Source organism: Myotis nattereri, assembly GCF_964212035.1.
Source record: "Myotis nattereri genome assembly, chromosome: X".
Classification (NCBI taxonomy): domain Eukaryota; kingdom Metazoa; phylum Chordata; class Mammalia; order Chiroptera; family Vespertilionidae; genus Myotis; species Myotis nattereri.
The window spans coordinates 20,522,529-20,539,703 of NC_138078.1; the positions used below are offsets into that span (position 1 = coordinate 20,522,529).

At 42.2% G+C, this 17,175-nt stretch overlaps 2 protein-coding genes across 2 annotated transcripts in view; one reads left to right on the forward strand and one right to left on the reverse strand.

Moving 5' to 3' along the window:
- Positions 1-17,175, forward strand: part of IL1RAPL1 (interleukin 1 receptor accessory protein like 1) — a gene marked incomplete at its 3' end in the record, with an annotated part of 1,430,596 nt that overhangs the window by 777,951 nt on the left and 635,470 nt on the right. The gene's annotated exons all lie outside the window — the stretch shown is intronic.
- LOC308510929 (transcription factor SPT20 homolog) lies at positions 2,402-5,342 on the reverse strand (the record flags this gene model as incomplete). Its single annotated transcript, XM_081080992.1, has 2 exons — positions 2,402-2,933; positions 3,301-5,342. The coding sequence occupies 2 exons, from the start codon at positions 5,340-5,342 to the stop codon at positions 2,402-2,404; spliced, it is 2,574 nt and encodes an 857-aa protein (XP_080937118.1).

Below are 17,175 nucleotides of genomic sequence, written 5' to 3' on the forward strand. Positions count from 1 at the left end.
TTTTAAAATTATTGAAAGTTACTTACTTGATAATTAATTCTAGTACTTTGTGAATTATTCTACCACCAAATAGTGAAGGTTCTGATAAGCTTTGAGAGATGATGAATATTATGACATTTGAACACATTAAGTGAAAGATGTTTACTGGTCATCCACAGGGGTAGCTCAAATAGCAAATATCATTACAATCAAATAAAGTCAAGAAAACTATTTAACAAAAATTAACTGCAAATGCTTTCAATAACTCATTCTTTTCAAGCAATCTTCAATTCCAGAAAATCAGAAAGATAGTGTCAAGTGAAGTGAAATAAATATTTATATTTGCTTATAAAATACTAGAGTCCTGGTGCATGAATTTATTCGTGGGTGCGGTCCCTCAGCCTGTGTGGCAATCAAGGCCGATCGGGGCTGTCTCACCCAGTTCCAATCGGGGCCGATTGGGGCTGGCTGGCCAGGGGGAAGGACTGCAGGAGGTTGGTCGGACACAGGAGGTTGGCTGTAGGAGCACATTGACCACCTGGCCATCTGGGGGGAGGGACCACGAGAGGTTGGCTGTGGGAGCACCCTGACCACCAGGGGGCAGCTCCTGTGTTGAGTGTCGACTCAGTTGTGGTCAGTGCGCCTCATAGCGACCAGTCTATCAGTACTTTGGTCGCTTAGGCATATATATATATATATATATATATATATATATATATATATATATATATATTTCCCATGTTTCAATTTACTCAAGCTCTTGGGGGGAGTGAGATTTGATCTAGACTTTTAGTTCCTACCTTATAATATTATCCTAAAATATGTTGCTTAGAAGCTACAGAAATCATTTTTAATTAACAGATATATACAAAGGTATTTTTATATCCCAATTACTCATTCTTTCCCCTATAATTCCCTGTTGTAATTTGTTTCATCAGTTCACCTAAACTTATCATTTTCATTCACTTATCCATTATAAATAAAAAAAAAACCTTTACCTTTTCTCTCTTGTGATTATTATCCTGTCTGATGGGGACAGAATAATTAAGACAGAATAGAGCAAGATGAATGGCAGACAACAGGTGCATTTGTATATTATGAAGAGTTTGTAAAATAATAAGCACAACCTGAATAATGCATTTGAAGAATACTGTCTGACAAATGATATTGAGTCATATATTAAAATCATCCCTCAATTACTGAAGAATGAATTACAAGTTTCTAATGCATCCAGTTTTATTAAACAGAGAATTCACCATGTTGTGCAGGACATCAAGATAGAGTTAAAGGGCTACTTTTTATTAATAGAGAATTAAAATCTCTCTATATATCTAGACCTATCTAAATATTTATATACATATATATTTAAATAATTCCCTTATTATTTTTAAGTCTAGTGCTTTCTTTTTTTTTTTTTTTTTTTTTACTAAGAATTAAATTTCCAAGGCATAGTTTCCATCGATTCTAAGGTTCGCTTTTATGTAATGTAACAAAACTATTATTTGCACTAATGTTATTACTATAGTTTATTTTCAGCTTAAATACTTAGGTTTATTTCCTTCAAATATTTACCGTTTTAATAATTAAAATTAATTTAAATATAATTTAAAAATTAATATTTAGTATATATTATTTACATTAACCTTGACGATAAACTTTATAAGTACATATTTCTATTCACATGTTACAGACAAGGAAATCAGAGACATTATAAAATAGACATAAGATTAGTAAATTGCAGAGCTAGGATTTTCATTTCATTCATAGTCCATTCTTTTCTTCCCCCATTAAATTTTTTCCCTGTTTTTACTTAAAATCCATAGGGTTGTGCTTCTGTACAGTTTGCACACCTAGAAATGTAAAATACTGAGACATTACAGATAAAAATGTAGTAAAAATAAGAAACCCTTTGATTTAATGCTCTTCTGATGTTTTGATGTTTTTAAAGAGAAAAATAATGTAAGATTCAGGACCTGGACTTGCTTTGTGGGCCTCTATTCATTTTACCTTTTGTCTGGCTTGCTTTCTGCTGGCCACGATGTGGATGTGGGTGTGGATGTGGATGTGGATGTGGATGTGGATGTGGAGGTAGCTGAGCTGTTTGGGGCTTCTGTGGTTGGCACAGTCACTGGGATCTGCACAATTCTCAACTGTACCATCTGGGCCTGTGGCAGTTGTTGAAAGGCAGCAGGGAACAGAAGCCTCTGTTGGGGAGGGCTTGGCCCAGGTATGGTCTGGGTAGAGCTAGGCTGAGATAACAGGGACATCTGGGGATGCAGAAGACTTCCTACTTCATTGAGGTTAATGATAGCAGCTTGAGAAGCAGGTAAGATCATTCTTTGATGGGTTGAACCTTTTGTACTTGAACCCTTTGCCACTGGCTGTTGAAAATGATATAGAGGTTGCTGATGTCGTTGTGGAATCAACTGGTAGAATCGCTGTAGCTGCTGTGGCTGCTGCTGGGATTGCTGCTGTGGCTGCCACTGTGGTTGCTGCTGTGGCTGCCACTGGGGCTGCTGCTGGGGTTGCCACTGTGGCTGCCACTGGGGTTGCTGCTGTGGCTGCCGCTGTGGTTGCTGCTGTGGCTGCCACTGGGGCTGCTGCTGGGGTTGCCACTGTGACTGCTGCTGGGGTTGCCACTGTGGCTTCTGCTGTGGCTGCCACTGGGGTTGCTGCCACTGTGGTTGTCGCTGGGGCTGCCACTGGGGCTGCTGCTGGGGTTGCCACTGTGGCTGCTGCTGGGGTTGCCACTGTGGCTTCTGCTGTGGCTGCCACTGGGGTTTCTGCTGCTGCGGCAGCTGCTGGGGCTGCTGCTGTGGCTGCCACTGGGGCTGCTGCTGGGATTGCTGCTGTGGCTGCCGCTGTGGTTGCTGCTGTGGCTGCCACTGGGGCTGCTCCTGGGATTGCTGCTGTGGCTGCCGCTGTGGTTGCTGCTGTGGCTGCCACTGGGGCTGCTGCTGGGGTTGCCACTGTGGCTGCTGCTGTGGCTGCCGCTGGGGTTGCTGCTGTGGCTGCCGCTGGGGCTGCTGCTGGGGTTGTCGCTGTGGCTGCTGCTGCTGGGGTTGCCACTGTGGCTGCCACTGGGGCTGCTGCTGGGGTTGCCACTGGGGCTGCTGCTGTGGCTGCCGCTGTGGCTGCTGCTGTGGCTGCCGCTGGGGCTGCTGCTGGGGTTGTCGCTGTGGCTGCTGCTGGGGTTGCCACTGTGGCTGCTGCTGTGGCTGCCACTGTGGCTGCTGCTGTGGCTGCCACTGTGGCTGCTGCTGTGGCTGCCGCTGTGGCTGCTGCTGTGGCTGCCACTGGGGCTGCTGCTGGGGTTGTCGCTGGGGCTGCTGCTGGGGCTGCCGCTGTGGTTGCTGCTGTGGCTGCTGCTGTGGCTGCTGCTGTGGCTGCCGCTGGGGCTGCCGCTGGGGCTGCTGCTGTGGCTGCCGCTGTGGTTGCTGCTGTGGCTGCCGCTGGGGCTGCTGCTGTTGCTGCATCTGGGCGTTCAAAATGGCTGAACCTGGGACCTGGATTAGAGCTATGGGTGTGAGCTCCGGAGTATTTTTAAAAATAATTTTAATGCCTTGTGAAGGAGGCTTTGGTAAAGCAGGCTGTATAGGTGCTGGCCGCTGGCCTCCTAGGCACAGAATTCTGGGCTTGATGGCTACAGGAGTCTTGGTCCTAGCGGTAAAGCCCTTCAGCGGCGTAGAACCTCTCACCACTGTCTGGGCTGCATGAGCAGGGCTCACCACTTTGGTGACCTTGCGATGAGCAGAGGTGGCCTTGACCTGGCTGGCCGGGGTACTTGGTGATGTGCTGGCAGTAGACACGGTGGCTGCAGGAACTATGCGAGCTTGGTTCCCTTTCACAGAAGATTTCTTGGGAAGACTTGGTGGCTCTGAAGCAGAGGCATGAGATGGAGATTTACCAAAGCTGCTTGCCTGCTGTGGAGTAAAACTGTTGTCCCAGGAGCTGTTTCCTGAGCTGCAGGGAAGACGGATGGCTGGAGGTGTGTGTTGGCCTCCCTGGTCCTCAACTGGAGACTGAATTGACACAGCCTGAGGCTGTTCTGCTGCTCTCCCTGGAGAAAGCTGACTGAGACTGGCGGAGCCACTGGAGCTCTTTGCCACCCAATTCTGCACCAATTCCTCGCACTGCCTGGCTGCTGTCCCATCACCAGTCTGTGACCCAGGCCTGGAACTACCGGGTTGGTCATCTGTGGAGGAGCGGTGGTGAGACATCTGTCTCTGTCTCCTACGTCTGGCTTTTTTACGTGACTTTCTCTTTCCAGAGATAAATGGATCATTCAGAGACTGCATGACGATCAGTTTTGTTATCTGGGATGGATCGCCAGCTTCACATCCAAATAGAGAATCCTCTTGTGTCTCCAGGGCTGGCCAGACTGTTGGTTGTGCATCATCATATGCAACAGACCTCTCCTCTTTAGCATATTTGTCCACATCCACTTCAGAAGGGACCTCCAAGTCACAGGGTTGCTGTTTCCACATATCTACACAACTTCCTGCTTTGGGAAATTTGAGGTCATCCTGCTGACCTGCTTGCCTTTCTTTCCTTTTTTTGTGAAAATCCCATGCCCTTAGCTCAGGAGGGGGTGAACTATAGGACAGCTTCTGCTGCCAATTCAGGGAGGCTGTAGAATACCTTTTGAAATTCCTTCTCATTGGGGGAGTGTTCATCTTTTGCTTCTTATAGAGCAGCTTGTTTTCAATGCAGGCTACTGATACAGAAGGATCAAGGCACAGGGGCTCAGCTGTAGCTAAGATCAGCTGGCTCTCAAGTGAAAGTCTGTCTTCCTGGGTCCATGTCTGGTTATTGCTGGTTATGGCGTGTACATCAGAAACTAACGTCTGCATCGTCGGGCGTAAGAGAACATGTCTGCTTTGGTAACGACAGCGGTCCTCGTTAGTGCACTGTCTATAGTCCCGCACTTCTGTGATGACACACCCGCTCTGAAAAACGTTAGCTTGCGAGTTTTCCAGGGCATCCACCAAAATAGGAGGCAGTTCCTCTGCATCCAAGTAGTCAAGAAAGTCCCTTTCCTCATAGGGCAGTCTAATGGTCTCTGAATAGAGTTCATTTTCTCCCTTTATCATCAGCGAATATCCCTCCTCGCCTGGGTATAGGTTGACCACTAAACGGGGCAAGGACTCCCTCCGAACAAGCATCTCCAGCAAGTTCCCATTGCGCGTTAATTCCTCCGTACCTTCGGGCTCCTTCCCGCACTCCTCAACATACATGTCATACAGCTTTTCATGCAGAGATTCCCCCCTAGTGGATGAGGATTTCCTCCGAGGAGGTCTCTGTTGGGCGCTTTCAATAACACGATCCGCGTAGTCCATAGCTTGTTCTAAAGCTCTTTGCATTGTGACATAAAGCGGGGGCCCTAAAAGAAGAGAAAACTTAAGTGCGCTGTCGCACAGTGTGAATAATCCATCTTTAACATTGATACACCGTTTTGTAAATACCGCGACTGCGCAGTGGGCTACCTATCTAAGGTCAATATGGCCCCCAAGATACCTGTCCCCAAGGGAGCACTACATCAAATTATTGCTAGTTTCTGAAAATACCTTTATCTGCACAGGCTCTGGTCTCTGCACTGGGCCTCGCCTCGCGTCTGTTGACTTTATCTCAGCCGGAAGTCCATGTGGGATGCTCAAGTCGCACCGACTTCTGTACGCATGCGTACCTTCCTCCCCCCTCGGTCATGGGCACTTCCTGTTCTGATGCCTGTCCTGCCTATTGGCGAGTTGGTTGGGTGAGGCATTTAGGTTAAGTCCATGCAGTTTTAAAAGATAATGACAAAAATGTTTCTAGGGACTAACGCAGTGTCCTCCTCCTCCCCACCTAGTGTTTCTTTTTTAAACAAAGAACAAAGGAGAGAAAAATACAAAATAAATATGCCCTATATGCTCTCCTCCTTCCCGTAAAAAATGTATGTATGTTCAACAAACAGCTACCTCTGAGAATGAATTATGAGGGAGATAATATGGTAAGATTGGCACAAAAGGACAAGTAACTGGTGGTGAAGGAGTTCAGTTTCCTTAGGGAGGCAAAACAAGTAGTCAGATAATAACAATTTATAAACATTTGGATGCAGTGATGAAAGAAAGTGCTAAACAAGGGGAAATGAGAAAATCTATTCACAGATAATTGCGGATGAATAGAAATTTATCAGACAAATAAAAAGGGGTCAAGTCCTGGCAATTCTGTGGTTAGAAGAGAAATCTAGATTGTAGTTATACAGGAGGATGCTTTCAACCTCTATTTGAAATTATTTTCCCGAAGGGTCCCACCAACCATCAGGGATATTTCATACTTATTCAAAATACAATTTATCTAATGTTTCAGGAATTTTAGAAGGCAGGCGTTTTTATCCTCATTTTCTAAAGGAAGAAACTGACATTCAGCCAACTTAAGTAATGAGCTCAAGGTTACAAAATGGTAAGCAGCTGAGGCAGTGTACAAATCTAATTTCTCACTCCAAAGCCTGATCTCTTGCCACTTTTCGAAGAAACTACTTCTAAAAGAAGAGAAGCACTTCGTAACATTGATAGGGAATTTCAGGGCAGGTGTCCCACTGGATATTATCTAAGATAATATGCAAATTTTGTGGATAATTTTTTAAATATGCATTGAATTACTTATTTCAAAGCAAAATTGATCATTCATGAAGGTGCCCTATTAGAACCAGTCAATGTAGTTCTAAAATTTACATGGAAATATAACACCCAAGAATAGTGAAGCTGTTTTAAATAAATTTCAAGCGATATAAATTGAACAGTTAGAGATCTAAGAAATAATTCCAAAAACATACAGGAGTTTGTTATACAATGAGCTGCATCACATGTGAGTGGAGAAAATATAACGTTTTCACTCAGCAATGATGGTAACAAGGAAACCTGTTTGAAAAAACACCGCTTTTTTCTATTATCACTTCCATAAAAATAAATGGAGCAATCATGAAACCATAAAACTAGTAGAAGAAAATATTGGAGAATATTTTCTCCTGAGTGAAGGTAGTCTTTCTAAAAGACACAAAATTTAGAAGTTATAAAATGAGAGGTTTATATAATTATTAAAACATAAATGAAAACAAATGCAAGGCAAATAATCTAAATTAAATTATACATTGGGAGGCAATATTTGCAATATACTTCGAACAGAACTAATATCCTTAATATAAAAAGAACCTATTGTTCTGTCATGCTACTTTATAGTTTGTTTTCATTTTTTTTTGTTTCCTTATGTTTATACTGATAGCTTTCTATAATCACTTTTAGTCCTCTTTTTTCTTATTCTTATTTTTACCATGCCAGCTTTGCCAGCATTAAATATTTTAATCCCCAGCTACATGTTAATGAATCAAACTACTCCGTATACCTTTCTCCCTCTCTTTGCATTTTTTAGTTGTGTCATTTCTACTTCATCACAGGAAAAAACTTTTGCACATTATTACTTAAATCTTAATACTGCCTTTATTTTAGTACCAGATCTTCAGTTATTTATGTTCATTACCAAAATTTCTCCAAATCTTTATCTTTTTATTGTAAAATTATCTATTTGTAGGAAGAGTTCATATGTATAATATTTCCTCAGAATTTTTTTTTTAATTCTTAAAATCTTGCTGATTTAAGATCTTGGCTCACACTCTGCCTTTTAGAATTTTTGAAAATGTTGTTCTGCTGTTGTTGTGCTTTGGGTTTTCTTTGCTATGTAAGGGCTTGGCCATTTTCCTCTGGAGGTTCACATTTTTTAAAAAGAGGTGTAATAGTTTTACTAAGATATTTTTTGGAATTGACCATTCTTTCTCAGTTTTTCCAGGTACATGATGGGAGACTTTTAATATATAAATTCAGAGTTTTCATTTCAACAAGTTTTTATTTTTGTTTTGTTTTTTTGAATAGTAATCTTAAAATATTTTGTTTGTTCCTTTGATTTGCTTTTTTCCTTCAGTGATTTCAGTTATAAGTATGTTGAATATAATATCGTCCTGTCTTTTTTATTATGTTCTTTCTGAACCTTTTTGTATGACTTTGTTTTCTTGTTTCTTTTCTATTCTGTCATTTATGACTGTATGTTAATTGTAGTTATACTTGAACTCCCTTGGGAACTCGATTAGTATTGTATTGCTGCCATAACAAATTACCACAAAATCAATCAGTGGCATAAAACCACACCCATTTTTTTTCACAGTTCTTTAGGTCAGAACACAGGGCAGGCTCAGCGTAGGGTCTCAAAGCAAAAGCCAAGGTTGACTGGGTTAGGCTTTTAACTGGAGCATATGGGGAAGCATCCACATGTAAGCTTATTCAAGTGGTTGGCCAAATTCAGATTCCTGTGGTCATAGAATCGAAGTTCTCATTTTCTTGCTGATTGTTAGCCAGGAGCCTCAGCTCCTAAGAGTTGCTCACATTCTTTAGGAAGTGTCTCCATCCATCCTAAAGCATGGCTGGCATGTTGAAGCCTTTTCATGCTCCAAGTGTCTCTGACTTCCTCTTCTGCCACCAGCTGGAGAAAGTTTTGTGTTTTTAAGGGCCCACCTGAAAATCCAGGATAGTCCTCCCTATTTTAAGTCATGGTGCCTCATAATAGACCATAATTACAGAAGTGGTAACTCACACCCATAGGTTTTGGGTATTAGAGTGGGTCATTTTTGGCCATTTTAGAAATTCTGTCTACCAAAATTACCTTAAAATTTAAATCTCATTTATGCCTTGTCTCTCCTAAATTTTATTATCTCCTGTTTCACTTCTTCCTATGATTTGTCCTTTTCTATTTGGAGGTGTGTTTTTTTAAAATAAAATTATAATTCATAGCGTTCTTCCCGTTCTGAACTTGCTTAATAATAAAATTTCTGTTGGAGTGTCAAGTTAAAGTTTTTCTCTGCTCTGTGCAAGTATGGATGTGGATGTGTATCACCCAAAGTAACAACAGAAGATATTTTGAGGTGGATAGAGTAGGGGGATTGCATGGTTCAGTTGATTTCATATTTCAAACTACCTGTTTTTGCTTACTTTATAAAATGTAGATTTTATTGTTATTGGTGGTGGTGGTGGTGGTGGCATTTTAAACAAGTGGTGCATTTTATTTCGAAGTCTGGTTCTTCTAATTATTTTATGCTATCTTGATTCACTAGAGCTTTTCATCTTTAGTCAGTTATTCTTTTTATCTTTATCACTCTTTTCAAAGAATATGTTTTCTCTTGAAAGCGTCTAATTCTTCCTAGTCAGAAATGAAGACCTATGGTGCCATCGTGGGTTTTTTTTTTTTTTATGTTCCTTTCTTCTGATTCCCCAGTAACCATTGCTCTAATCTGCCGTTCCCAAATCATTTCTCAATATTTTCCATCTTACAACTTGGACTCAAATTTTCCTACAAATTAATAAAAATATGGCCATTAACCAAGAAGAAAAAAAAAAAGGGGATCAACATGGCAGTTACAAAATAAGGAATGCAAATGCTATTTAAGTATATGGAAAGATATGCATCCTCACAAATAATAGAAGTGCAAGTTAAGATTAAAATAAAAGACCTTATTTTTACCTAATAGACTGCTAAAGTTGAAAGCCGTTCATGATTTATCAAGCTAGCAAATTGTGTAAGGGACAAACATTTTCAAACCTTATTGTTAAGGATGTTAACTGGTCCAATTTCTATGGATAACAAAGAACCTGGTAATAGGTTTTGCCCCCGGCTTTGGCTTCAGGGTGATTAGGGCACAAACGTGGAAATTTTCTACCATGGGCATGTGCTCATTAAAATTTTACTTACTTTTCAATTTTTTAAAAGTCTGTTTACTCTGTTATTTTAAATAACTCCAGCACACAACTGTTATCTATCTAACTGTAACTGTATTACTGGGTTCAGTAATACTTGTTTTGAGTATTACTTGGTGATGTAAGAGCACTTAAAAAAATGAAGAGAGGGACAAAACTTCGGGAAGTTTTGGTATTTAAGGGAAAGGGAGGTGGGAATGTAGACTGGTAGAACCACCATAGAAATCAGTCTGGTGATTCCTCAAAAAATTAAGAATAGAACTACAAAAGAAAGAGAGAGGAGAGAGAGAGAGAGAGAGAGAGAGAGAGAGAGAGAGAGAGAGAGAGAGAGAGAGAGAGGAGAGAGAGAGAGAGAGAGAGAGAGAGAGAGAGAGAGAGAGAGAGAAAGAAAGAAAGAAAGAAAGAAAGAAAGAAAGAAAGAAAGAGAAAGAAAGAAAGAAAGAAAGAAAGAAAGAAAGAAAGAAAGAAAGAAAGAAAGAAAGAAAGAAAGAAAGAAAGAAAAGGGAAAAAAAAAGAACTACCATATGACCCAGCAATCTCTCTCCTGGGTATATGCCCAAAAGACTCAAAATCATATTTGCAAAGATATATGTAACCCTATGTTCATTGAAGCATTATTCACGATGACTAAATTTGGACACAACCAAAGTGTCCCACGATAGAGGACTGGAAAAGAAGATGTGATACATATAATGGAATACTACTCACTCAGCCATAAGAAAGGATGGAATAGCATCATTTGCTAAAACATGGATACACCTTGAGAACATTATGATAAGTTAAATAAGTCAGCCAGAAAAAGCTAAGAAAGATATGACTCCCCTCATATGTGGGATATACAACTGAAATTTGTGAACAGAAACAGCAGTGTGGTGATTGCCAGAGGGAAGGGGGTGGGGGGAGAATGGAGTCCTAATATATGGTGACAGGAGATTTGATCTGCAATATAAAGATCTTGTTACATAGAAGCCTGCACCTGAAACTTTTATGTTCATTTTTTTGGCCAATGTCAACCCAATACATTTAATACATAAATAAATATTAAAAAAGTAAGGGGAAGGGAGAGAATGAGCAAACGCACAAAAGAAAACCAGGAAGAGGCCCTCTAATAAAATCTCAAGATAAATGGACATAAATAACATTAAATGTCATATTGTGCTCAAGCCAGATAATGATTGAAAGCCATGAGATTTTTGATAACCCTAGTAAACATTTTTCTGAGAAATGTTGAGAAAATTCAGATTATAGTAGAGAAATGGATGAGCCTGTGTTGAGAAAGTGAGGAAAGCAGGTTATATTACTACTAAAAGATTTTTATTAATGAAGGGATAGAGATAAATTATAAGCATACATAAAGGATGCACATATGAAGACAAAGAATACCCCTATGCAAACTCTCTCAATAATGCACTAATGGATCAGATAAAGATAAAATGTCTAATGATGTTATCAGTAATTTATTTTGAAATTGTAGGAAAGGATGCAAACCTTCATGTAGACATTTGACAAATGAGAAACTAACATACCCAAAGCCACAAAAGTTAATGGCTTATTCATGTTAAGTGCTTTATACATTATAGACAAAATAAATGGTAAATAATGGCATCAGTAACTACAAAGTGAAATCATGCCATGATATGTGTATAATTTGGATTTCAAATAGATCAGTTAGTAAAAGGAAACTAGAATCCAGAAGCAATGTAATAGCTTTCACAAATAAGCCACCAAAGTAGTCAATTTTATAAAACTAATGAACAGAAAGGCTTTGAGAGTGGGAATGATTACAATGCTATTGCATAAATTGTCACTTTAAGAAATTAGTCAAGGAAAAGATGTCCAGTTAATCATTAAGATCATTTTCATGTGTGTTTGAAGAATAATTGGTTTAAACCCTATATGCTGATAAGTAAGAATATAACTCCCCCATTCTATAAGAGTTCTCCCTTATTTTCATGCTGTTATCTTAATGGACTTTTAAGGAAAAAGTAGATATTATAACCAGAAATCATGTATATAATAAATGTACTTCTAATTCTTTTTAATGGTTGTTTCATTTTAGAAGAACATGAGAAATACTCTTATAGTATTGGCAGGAAAGTGGCTTTAACAGCTGACTGTTTCAAATTATGTAATTATTAGAGGCCTGGTGCACAAATTTGTGCACCAGTGGGGTCCCTTGGCCTGGCCTGCGGGATCTGCCAAAATCGGCTCTCCGACATCCACTGAGGGGTCCTGGATTGCGAGAAGGTGCAAGCCAGGCCGAACCACCCCACCGGTGCAGATTGGGGCTGGGGAGGGACTTGGGACATTGGCCAGCCAGGGAGGGACCACAGGAGGGCTCCAGGGCATGTCTAGCCCATCTTGATCAGTCCAGATTGGCCAGACCCCAGCAGCAAGCTAACCTACTGGTCAGAGCATCTGCCCCTGGTGGTCAGTGCACATCATAGCAAGCACTTGAGTAGCCTTAGCATATCATTAGCATATTACACTTTGATTGGTTGAACAGATGACCAGACACATAGCATATTAGGCTTTTATTATATAGGATTCCACCACCACCCCCTCTAGGGATAAGAGATTTTTATATGATGCATACTTCTGGAACTACTGAATTTCAAAATGCCTTTTCCACGTGCACAGCTGTGGACATCCACAAATACTCAACTGTCCACTTTTAGAGTCCCCTTGATGATTGAACCATCTAAAACTAGGAAGTGAGAACAGAGCTAATAATAAACAAGCCCTCACTCATGATGTTTTTTAGTTATTTTTTTCTTCCCACTACTGCATCTGGGGATGCTTTCCACGTTAGGCCTCACATCAACTGGAGCTGTTTCTGGCAATAGTTTGAGATACGTTTCACTGAATTTCAAATATATGGGACTTCCCTTTCAGCAAGGGCATTCTAGTCATACTGCACCTTTCTATAAAACAGAAAAGTTGGGTCTGGAGAACCTAAATTGAAGAGGGCTCAATTCACAGGAGAAGGAAATCCTATCTAATAAAAGAGAAACATGGTAATTGACGTATGACCGCTACCCTTCCCATTGGCTAATCAGGGCGATATGCAAATTAACTGCCAGCCAAGATGGCAGCTGGCAGCCAGGCACCTTGAAACTAACATGAGGCTTGCTTGCTTCAGTGACGGAGGAAACCAACGTTCCCCGCCTGCCTTGCCAGCCTCTGAGCTTGCAGTATAAGACACTGGGGAATAGGGGAGGCTAGGGGACTGTCTAGGGTGGGGGGATAAAATGGACACATATGTAATACCCTTTGTAATATTTTAAGCAATAAATTTAAAAAAATAAATAAAAAAAAATAAAAATAAAAATAGAAATTTTTTTCTAAAAAAAAAAAAAGAAAGAAACATTGTAACAAACATAGAAGCTAAACAAACCCCCAGAAACCTGCTTTAAGGGAGCCCGGGATCTCAGAGCTGGAGTTGATACAGAGTTTCGATTATAGAACCAAAACAAACCAGATACCTTCTTTCAGCAGCAGAGGCCTCAGAGCTGGAACCAGAGCTAAAGCTCGCCCAGAATAAAAAGAAAAAAGAAAAAAAGGAGCAGTTGGGAGATTCAGTCGGCCTGAAAACAGCCCTCAGCCCCTCACCCAGACTGGCCAGGCACCCTAGTGGGGACCGCCACCCTGAAGGGTGTGTGACCAGCTGCAAACAGCCATCATCCCCTCACCCAGGCTGGCCAAGCACCCCAATAGGGACCCCCACCCTGATCCAGGACACCTTTCAGGGCAAACCAGCCAGCCCCCACACGTGCACCAGGCCTCTATCCTCTATAGTAAAAGGGTAATATGCCTCCCAGTACCGGGATCAGCGTGACAGGGGGCAGCGCCCAAACCCCCTGATCACCCTGCGGCTCTGTGTGTGACAGGGGGCGGGGCCACAACCTCCCTATCCGCCCTGCTCTGTTCATGACAGGGGAAGGCGCCCCAACCCCCTGATCAGCCCTGCTCTGTGCCTGATAGGGGGGAGCTCCCCAACCCCCTGATTGCCCTACAGCTCTGTGTGTGACAGGGTGCGGCGCCCCAACCCCCCCGCCCCCCACGGGCCCTGCTCTGTGTGTGACAGGGTAGAGCCATAACCTCCCCATCGGCCCTGCCCTGAGTGTGAGAGTGGCGGCGCCCCAACCACCTGATCAACCCTGCTCTGTGGGTGATAGAGGGCGGCGCCCCAACCCCCCCCCATGGTCCCTGCTCTGTGTGTGATGGGGTAGAGCTATAACCTCCCTATCGGCCCTGCCCTGAGTGTGACAGTGGCAACGCCCCAACCCCCTGATCGGATCTGCTCTGTGGGTGATAGAGGGCGGCGCCCCAACCCCCTGATCCACCCTGCCCTGAGTGTGACAGGGGGCGGTGCCCCAACTCCCCTATTGGCCCTACTCTGTGAGTGACAGGCGGGAGCTCCTCAACCCCTTGATCGGCCCTGCTCTGTGCGTGACAGGGGGGAGCACCCCAACCCGCTGATTTGCCCTGGTCTGTGCGTGACAGGGTACAGAGCCCCAACACTCCTGTTGGGCCCTACTCTGTGCGTGACAGGGGGTGGTGCCGCATCCTCCCCTTCGACCCTGCCTTGAGTGTGACGGGGGCGGTGCCCCAACCTCCCAATCGGCCCTACCCTGAGCGTGACTGAGGATGGCATCGCAACCTCCCAATCCGCCCTTCTCTGTGCATGATAGGGGGCAGCGCCCCAACTCCCCAATCGGCCCTGTTCTGAGCCCGACCAGGGGCTGCACTTAGGGATTGGGCCTGCCCTCTGCCACCTGGGAGCAGACCTAAGCCAGCAGGTTGTTATCTCCCGAGGGGTCCAAGACTATGAGAGGGCACAGGCCGGGCTGAGGAACCTCCCTTCCCCCCAAGTGCACAAATTTTTGTGCACCGGGCCTCTAGTTGAATATAAAGAGTTATGTGATTTATCTCTTTTATGAGGTACTGCTGGAAAGGAGAATAAATGTTTAAAAAGTGGTGACCTTGATATAAATTCCATATTTAGCCAGTGGTGAAATACTATTAAGAATGAAGTGTATGTGAGACATGGGACATAACTGAGAAGATTCAACAGATGTAGGCAGGTTGACAATCTAAGGACTTAAACCATCAATGCAGATAATAACAGCAATAAAACATTATGTACCAGTTTTTCCATTACAAAGTATGTTTACAGCAGGATGTGATTTGCTTCTCAGAACAACTCTATGAAGTTAAGCGCCCTTATAATTGTACGATCAGGTAACTGAAGTTCAGGGAAAACTTACTTGTTCATGATCACACAGCTTGTTAGTTGATTCTTCTGCCCATGAAAATCTCCTCTTCTTCTATTCTCTATCACATTTGGATAAAGATTAGACCCACTTGTTTTTGGTTTTTTAAACTTTTAATAATATTTCTAATGTCATTCTATGGTATTATATTCTTATAATCTAAGTATAAAGTGTTTTATCCCTACAATTTTTGTTCACAAGAATCCTTAACATATTGTTGCATTTTAAGTGTGTTTATATTTATAAAGAAACTAGTAGGCCGGTGCACAACAATTTGTGCACTCGGGAGGGGGGGGTCCCTCAGGCCTGCCTGTGCCCTCTTGCAGTCTGGGACCCCTGGGGGATGTCCGGTTGTTTCGGTCCCCCCTCCCTCAGCCACCTGGCCTTCTTGTTTGCTCCTGCCTCCCTCAGCCACCTGGCCCAGGTTGATTGTTCCCGCCACCCTCAGCCGCCTGGCTGGGTTGTTTTGCTCCCGCCTACACTGCCCAGCTTATTTTTGGCCATTTGGCTTGCTATGCTCCCAGCTGGTATATGCAAATTAACCTCCATCTTGGTTGGCAGTTAATTTGCATATCACCCTGATTAGCCAATGGGAAGCGTATCAAAGTTATGGTCAATTACCATGTTTGTCTTTTATTAGATAGGAGGATACAAGTCATTATATCATTTTTTTTTCTAAAAATGCCCTATTTTTGCAAGATGAAGTTGTTAGGTTATCAGTATTTAAACCATTTGTTCTTTTAGTGAACTGTAGGTGATTCAGATTAATGGCATTTCTTTCTAGTCATAAAAATCTAAAAATTACTATTGACTGGAATTGATACTAAAATTACAATAAAATTGCCTGACAATATTGAAAAGAAACTAACTTGAAGAATGCATAAATTATATAGAATTCCAATGTTTCTCCCTCAGAGTCCAATTCTATTTTAAATTAAGACAACTCACAGTTTAATTCTGCCCCATATTTTAGATACCTAAATAAAAGCATTTCATCATAGATAGGAAAATGCTAAAGTACCTTAACTTATTTGTGGAGAGCGCCTACAGTGTTTGGATGGGTTCAAGCCTGGGACTAATGAGAGGGCATGATCCTCTCATGGCAAAGCCATGTGCAAGTCCCAGCACAATTATAGCCAAAGGCTATAGTTGTAACCTTGACCTTATGGTCCGAACCTGTGGTCCCATGTGGCTAAGTGATATGGGTTGCAGGAGATGCAGCAAGTAAACAAAGCTTGATCAGGTGCGTTTAATTGAGTAGATTCAAAACCCATGAGAATGTTGTAACCACGCCCTTATTTTGCCTCATGGAATCTGGCTATAAAATAAAGACTCAGCTTGAAGGTCGTGGCGCTGTCTCTCCATCAGAGAGGGCAGCGTCCCATCCAGACCCAGCTTTCTTCTCTTGTCTGTCTTTTCTTAATCCTTCACCGCCCCCTCTCAGGCTCACCAAACCTGGCTGTGCCAGCGTGGCGCACTTATTAAATGTGTTTAATGCTATATGTAATAATTTTAAATATATAACTATATAATTTGTTTACCTCTTTCTCTCATATCATGGGACACTTTTAGGAATATATGTATAATGTAGATTAAATGCTAGATATAAATAACATTTATAAACTGATGAACAAAAATCGGTACAGAGGCAAAGAAGCATCGAACAGACTGTCAAACTACAGTGGGAAGGCTGGGGCGGGTTGGGGGGGGTAAGAGATCAACCGAAGGACTTGTATGCATGCATATGAGCATTGCCAATGGATGAAAGACACTGGGGGGGGGAGGGGGGAGGGCATGTGCTGGGGGTTAGGGGAGGCTGCGGGAAGGTCAGTGGGGGAAAGAAAGAGACATGCGTACTACTATTTGTAATACTTTAAACAATAAAATAAAACTTAAAAAAATAAATGCTTAGATATCTGTTTCCTTAACGATTGTATTGGCCATGATCTAGTCAGTTAAAGCAAATTTATTCTGAAAGTTCAGTAGGGGAATTTAACATGGGAAACTAGTAATAAATATGTTAGAAGAGCTGAAATGACAGAACATGAGGCAATCAAGAATTAGCAGCCTCAAACAGATTGTCAAACTGCAGCAGGAAGGCAGGGGAGGGTTGGGGGGCAGGAGGTAGGGGGGTAAGAGATCAA